The 7,001-nt window shown below is 39.6% G+C and overlaps 1 protein-coding gene across 2 annotated transcripts in view; it reads left to right on the top strand.

Moving 5' to 3' along the window:
• LOC145463660 (uncharacterized) overlaps positions 1-6,349 on the top strand; it is a 10,489-nt gene extending 4,140 nt beyond the window's left edge. The window contains exons 2-3 of one of the 2 annotated variants that reach the window (XM_081447438.1): positions 1-3,280; positions 4,309-6,349. The exon at positions 1-3,280 is cut by the window's left edge and continues 350 nt beyond it. In XM_081447438.1, coding sequence (XP_081303564.1) covers positions 4,349-4,849 — 501 coding nt within the window. In that variant the 5' untranslated portion in view covers positions 1-3,280; positions 4,309-4,348 and the 3' untranslated portion in view covers positions 4,850-6,349. The other variant, XM_081447429.1, reaches the window with a different exon arrangement.
• The last annotated feature ends 652 nt before the right edge of the window (positions 6,350-7,001 follow it).

Here is a 7,001-nt window from a genome sequence, read left to right as displayed (position 1 = left end):
TTAAACGGAAAGGAGATAAAGGGAGAACTAGGTTAGACAATGATGATGACGACGATGATGAGGATTATTCGGAAATCGAGATGAACGATTTATGAATGTAGACCAATCACAGGGGTTTGTACGGTGTAATTCAGTCTAATGTCATAAAGAAATGCGATCCTCGCAAAAGGTCAGTGGTCCAACTAAAATGCGGGGAAGCTTGGAGTTGTTCAAGGTTGCAAACCTTAAAGGTTGATACGCCTTAAAACTTGTCAGGAGTCGAGGAATCTTTGTTCACCATGGGGTAGCTTGCGTTTTTCTCAGTAGTGCTTTTGGAAACTTCATTACCGATCAAAAGACCACGTGCAGTGACAAACTCACATGCATCGGAGAGAAACGACAAATTCGATCTCCGAATCAATGCTTCAATGATGTTCGTGCATGCGCAATGCCATTTCCGTGCACTTGAGAAAGCCAAGGCCATTCAGCTAGCCTTAACGTGATTCAAGCCTTCAACAAATATGCTAACAAGAGTTTAGGAGTTAAGGACTTTGTCGGGGAACCAAGTATCAAGGATGTATGGATTGCATTCTTGCGCCGATATTAAGCAATGTCTCAGTGAAACCGAGATAACTGGAACATGCACTTGTATAAAACAAAACGTCCTACGTTTATACACGACTTGCTTTCAGCTAGGAACAGCACCTTGGTAAAGATTGCGAACAATCATAGAAGATACTGACCGACCAAAAGGCTCTTTTAAACAAAGATAATTTTCGTTCAAATCCTGGTGAAGTTTAGCAGAGGAATTTTGATTTTTGATTTTTCTCCCGAGAGCCAAACTGGCGGTTTTCCGGTCGGTAATTATAATGATACTGTGATCATATTATTTCAATCAGGCAAGATATCAGACCTGCATGATGATCATATCATATTGATTGATCAGTCACTCCGTTATATAGGTCTGCATTCTTTTAACACCTTATCAGTCTAAAGAACAAGTGCTACACCGAGATTTTGCTGATAATCGCACAGTATTCCATACAAGTTCCGTCTCCAGACATCAATTCTTGACTAATTTAGTAACACTTACCAGGAGCACTCGTGAGTCCATAATCTAATTATCCGTTAACTATGAAAGATAACAGAGAGGTCTGTAGGTTCTGTGCAGGTTTACCGAGATATCCACAGACGAAAAAACAATCTTTATACATAAGTTAGAATCAATAGAAGGAAACTGTGTTTTGTTGTAATAAAGAAACTGGCTGCAAAACGTACAGGTTTTCACAAGGACTTCATGTTGGCTAATATTGGGCAATGTTCCCCGTCTAACAAAAGCTATGGGTCACTTGAAGAAACTATGTAACCTGAAATTTTCTTAATCGTTTCATGACAGTGTTATAGTCATGATTCTCAGCTAATATCAACCACGTTTTTGCTCATTAAATTTCTAGGGCGTTTCCAAATGAACGTAAAAACTCCTTATTAACGGTTCCTAAGGGTGTTGAGAGACACTAAAATGAATCTAACTGAAGATAACAGTTATCTGTATTTGGAATCCTCGTTACTTACTTCGTACCTGAATTATATGACTTAAGGGATATTGTACTGGACATTGCTTTCAGACTAACCCCTAAATTCTCCCAACTGACATAAAGGAAATGTGTGGCAATTGTTAGGGAGATTTGAAAGATTTAAAACTTTATGATCATTTGCTTACACAGGTTTGGACGGTGCATGTTTGGTGTCTGTGTTTAGCATTAATCACACATTTAGAGTACATCCAGTTCCCTTTTGAATCGATGATAGTTGATTCGCGCATATCTGAGAGATTGTCTCTAATGATTACATAAAAGCTGTATGTAGGCTGCAAAAATACGACTGTTAATTAATTTTGACGTGTACGCATGAGCGACCTTACTCTCTATAGAGACAAAATTAAAAACCCAACTCATGAATGCATTCAGTTTGTCTATACGGTTCGAAAGGGCCAAAATAGAACCTTTTTTTTTTCAACTAAAGCTGTGATAAGGTTGAAACTCAGGTCTGTTGAAATCAACTATTAAGTTAAGAGTAAGAATGAGCTTGGATTTCGCCCACAAAACGAAATTCTGGAACCTTGTAGAAATAGTTACAACGATTACTCGGGGCTCTTTTATATTGAAGGCTCGTAGGTTCAAAACCCCGTCCCCCATTCCCATCCGTCAGCTGGTTATTTCTAGCAAAACACGAGAAAACCATAGCTAACCACAGGGGTAGTGTGTGGATCACTTTGTTATTACTTCCGTGTATCCAATATGGCGCTGAGTTGCAATCTTCTAAAGTCATCAAAATTTGTAAAAAATGAGACAATTCTGTTCAAAACTAAAGGAGTGGAATAACATATCTCTTTATTTTCATAGTCTTAAGACATTATTTTTCAATTCACGCTGGCAGAAACCGGAATATCGCTCAAGCCCTGAGGGTGATTTAATTTTTAAATCTGAAACCATTAATTATCATGTCAATCGATAACAAGGTACCATATTCAAATAGGTTCTAGTTATTTCTAGTAAACATTTCTGCGTCAGGTGTATCACGACAGCGCAGAATTTAAGCTAGACGACGGACGCCGACGAATTCAAAGCTAGGTGAGTGCCCTCGCCCAAGCAAGAGTTACATACGACTTACAGTTGGTGCCCAGAGGCATTTTTCAGTAGAACTTATCGTAGTCACTTGAGTGCACAGATTCTTCCGGCGGTGTTCTGCAACTTAGTTCGTAACTTAGAATAAAACACTGTAGCAGTTGATTTATTTGAAATAATGTACTCTGTCAAGAGAAAATCATTTTCTCTTGACTGTGTACAATGTATCTTCGTGTCAGATGGCAGTTCATTGGTGCTTATCAAATGAACAGGGCTGCTGAAGTAATGATCAGATATAGAATGGCGGGCTGTTTATTAAGTCCGGTCTAATTTGTATAAGTAATCAGGTTTCATAGCCAAAACATGTCGTCACGTGATAAATCATATCTTGCTCGCTATTTCTACCATGATTAAAACTTAGCAACATTTTATTTCCCACATATCTCCATGTCTACATTACTAATCCTAGCAGGTTGTCACATTTGATTCTAGTTACAGAAAGAAGCTTGTACAAACTCTCTTGTAGATGTTGCAAAGTCAAAGTTCTTCATGCTGCTAACAAAATTCTGAATTTGTTTCCCCGAGTGGCTGTTTTACGGCTCTGAGCATTACAGATCAGATACAAGCTACAATTTCTTAGAGCCAACAACGTTCGTAAAACATCCTAGTCGATCAAGGTACATAAAATGGAATAATACAGCTGAATGGAAGAAACAAATTGAACCTAGCCTGTTAGTGTACAACTGATGTAGCATTGTTCCTCTCGATCAGGAGTGATGCTTTTAGCTAATAATTCGCTGAGAGTAAAGAAATGTCTTGGAAATTTTTTAAGTGGATTGGGTTGATGATGGCGCAATAGAGGGAGCGCCCCCCTCCCACCACTGTGGCCCGGGCTCGATTCCGGCCCGGTGCCATATGTGGGTTGAGTTTGTTTTTGGTTCTCCCTTGCTCCGACGGTTTTTCTCCGGGTTCTCCGTTTTTCTCCCTCCACACAAACCAACATCTCCAAATTTCAGTTCGACTAGAATAGAAAACCAGCATGAAAACCAGCTAAGGCAGATGTGGCTTCCTCTCTAAATATTGTAATTTATTTATTTATTTATTTTATGATTTATTTTGCAAGAACTACAAAGAGGTGATTGCATTTAACTAAACATAAGTTCTTTGAGAATCAATAATATTGCTTTAGGAATGATAAATACTTGTATCTTCTGAGGCACATTAAGTCCAAGATTGTAAACAAGCATTTGTGAATGACATAATTACATGAAATGACTAATTATGCCCGCAAAACTAACCACAAAACACTTCCAAGAGAAAAGCTGTCTGATATTGCCCCGCCTACCTGATCACTAAGTTGTAAGCGTGCCAATTACTTGAAGGGAATGATGTAATATCAGTTGTTGACAAACTTTTCGGCGATTTTACCCCCAGCCCCCCGACTATGAGTTAAAATTCTAAACTTATTCTTAGCTATCGGTAAAAACGGGTCACTTCTTAGCTGATGATAAAAGTTTAGACCAAATGTCAGTTACCAGTTTGAAACCATTCAGACCGGTACCTCTAATCCAGAAGAGAAATCCTCTAAAATCTTCATCAAAATGTTCCATTTGCCACATAGACATGAAAAGGGTTGAATTCCCCTTTTGTTGTGCCCCAGATATAAGTTTCTGTTTCAAGCTATCTGTTTTTTTTTTCTCCACAGAACACACTCTTCCTGTTCTGTCGTCTCCCATGTTAGAGAAATGACGAGTGCCAAAGATTCACTAACCAGGACCAAAAGCTACGAAACGCCAGAAACCACAACGACTTCAGTGTACCGTGCACGTGCTTTAAGTGTAGGGTCGCAGCCAAGGTGTAGTTCTGCGAAACCGTCCTATATATTTGAGGGAAGACGGCGATTTAGATCGCAATCAGAGTCTATTTGCCCACTTGGAACTTTAAGAAGTACTCCTTCGTTAGAGTGCCACATCAGCGGTGGACAAGAAGTGTGGAAATTGCCAGTAATATCAGGACAAACAGTTAAGTCAAACAATTTTGTAGATATAACACCAGATGCCTCGACAGTACCTCAGAGGAGAAGATCGTGTGTTTTACCAGATCTGTCAAGAGGGCAGGAGGAGACAAAGTTTAGAGCAACACGTTTGAGGCAAGAACACGTTGAACAAGCAGACAACGGCTTTGATGCTTCGAAGAGCAAATCACAGAATTTGGCGAAATGGCTCCGCGATCAACCGCAACTATAACAAGATTTAAATCATGTCTTTAATCCTGACGGGATGTTTTTTTACGGATGAATGTTTATCCGTCATATAGAATTGTAACAGGAAAAAAATATCTTTATGAAGTGTACATGATGTTTTACGAGGATGAAGTTTAGTGACTTAGTCATAAGTTGATAGTTTAACCACTCAGTAATTGCTAACGTTTATTTCACAAAGAAGTTAGGGGGACTACTGATTTTCATATATTTTAAACTTTTTAAACTCTTACTTAATTAATCATGTTAATTTGTTTGATTAGTGGCGTGATAGTAAATCAAACCCTAGTTCTCAGGCCCCGTCCTCACTAAGCCGGAGGACTTCATATACGCTACAATCACCGGTCAATTTGGATTTGTGTTTGAGGAAAACTCGGGTAGGGAAATCACATGGTTATCGGGGCGTCACGTTTCCGAAAAGTTCCGTTTCCAAAATGTTTTCCTTTCGCACGAAAACGCAAAGCCGGCTGTTTCAAATTCTTCCGGTTTGGAGAGCGTTTTCGAAAACCTCCGTTTTCAAGACGGATTAGTGTGGACGGAAGGCCTAACCGTAGCAGTAAAGCGGCGTTTTCAAATTTCTCCGGCGTGGTGTGGAAGCTGCATCGGACGTCCAAAGCATGAACTGAACAGTTTTCAAAGGAAGTGTTATCCGCTTTGGCAGGCAAATGAAAAGCTTTGCTGATTATCAACTTGAAATTAAAAGTAAGTCAACCGCATCAGAGAATTTGGGGAAAGCTACCGCACCCAGCGTTAGCCCTTCTCCCGAGCTCTGAAGAAGATGCAAATTTACATTGTCAAAGACAATTAAATTATCAGCTTAGTGTTTTCCATAACATCACTGTGAAGCGACTATAACTTAAGAGTATTGCGCACCCCTCAGATGCCATGCCCAGTATTTTAGTTCAGTGCCTCAAACAATTCACGGTGCCGGTTTTATGCCCCTGGGTGGAAAGATGTCACTGGCTGAGTAAAATAAATTTTGCCAAAGGCAAAACACTTGGCCATGCTATGAGTAAAGTTGAATACCGTTGTCTAGCGACTGTTGTCGTTGTCTAGACACTGACTAGTTAACAACTTCCCCCTTGTCCACTCCAGCTGTTGCCCTATGAAAACTGTCTCGGTGTAATTGATGAATTCCATTCACCGAAATACCGTCGCACTTGTATTAAGCCAGGCGTCCTTAGTGAAATTTGGGTGTGGTTCAAATAAATATTGACAAGTAAACAGAAAGTAGTAATTATCTGCCTCAAAGATTAGTAAGGGAAACTGTACATTAAATATCATTGACCCTTTCAACAGATTAACAGTGTCACATGTGTGAAATTTGTATTTTAGAAAAAAATTTAGAAATTGAAACTCGGAAGTGACTTTGTAAGATTTGGTTAGCGTATTCTGGACTACAATAGTGATAAAGTCTTTGCATCATTGGAAAATAGCTGCTCTGAGATAGGGTAGGGGTTTTTGGGGCCTAGTTTAGAACAGGGTTGCAAAACCAAGCTTATCAAGGTCTAGTAGAGGGTAAGGGTTTCAGTGTACCAGCGGTACCCCCCTATCCAGTGAGTACCCCCGGGGGGGATAGAAACCTCTCGTTGTTTGGTCATGACTCAAAATAAACCGTTATGCCTTTCTTATCAGTCTTTGGGTTTTTTTTTTTTAACCAAGCAGTCTCGCATGCCTCAACAAAACGTGGCTCTCGGTGTTGCGTCACAAAAGCTGCCGGTTTATATAGGCCTGTATGTGGCCAAACTTGAATAACAAAGATATCGGAATTCCTGTGTCATTTCAGTTGTGCTTAAACGGAGGAGTTTTCGGGCGCCGGGATTTCAAGCGTCATCTAAACGAAATTCCTGGCTCGGTCAATCAATATATGATCCTGGTTGTTTGAGTAAAAAATATCTTTCCAAAGGATGATGGATTATTTGTCAAAATTGACGACAAAGGCTTCATGTGGTCCATCACGAGGCTTCCTTTGGGCGAATGAAAGAACTACGTCAAATATTGACTTTTGTGGTTTTCCGTGTTTAAAGTTTCAATCAGTGCGAAATAGCGAGAAACCTGTTATAAATTTAGAGCTAGAGTTTACATCGGTTAAATTCTCCACATAGCATTTTTCAAGAAAACTTTAGAAGTACCACTTG

This window comes from Orbicella franksi, chromosome 1, assembly GCF_964199315.1.
Source record: "Orbicella franksi chromosome 1, jaOrbFran1.1, whole genome shotgun sequence".
NCBI lineage: Eukaryota > Metazoa > Cnidaria > Anthozoa > Scleractinia > Merulinidae > Orbicella > Orbicella franksi.
This window is presented reverse-complemented; position numbering and strand designations above follow the sequence as displayed.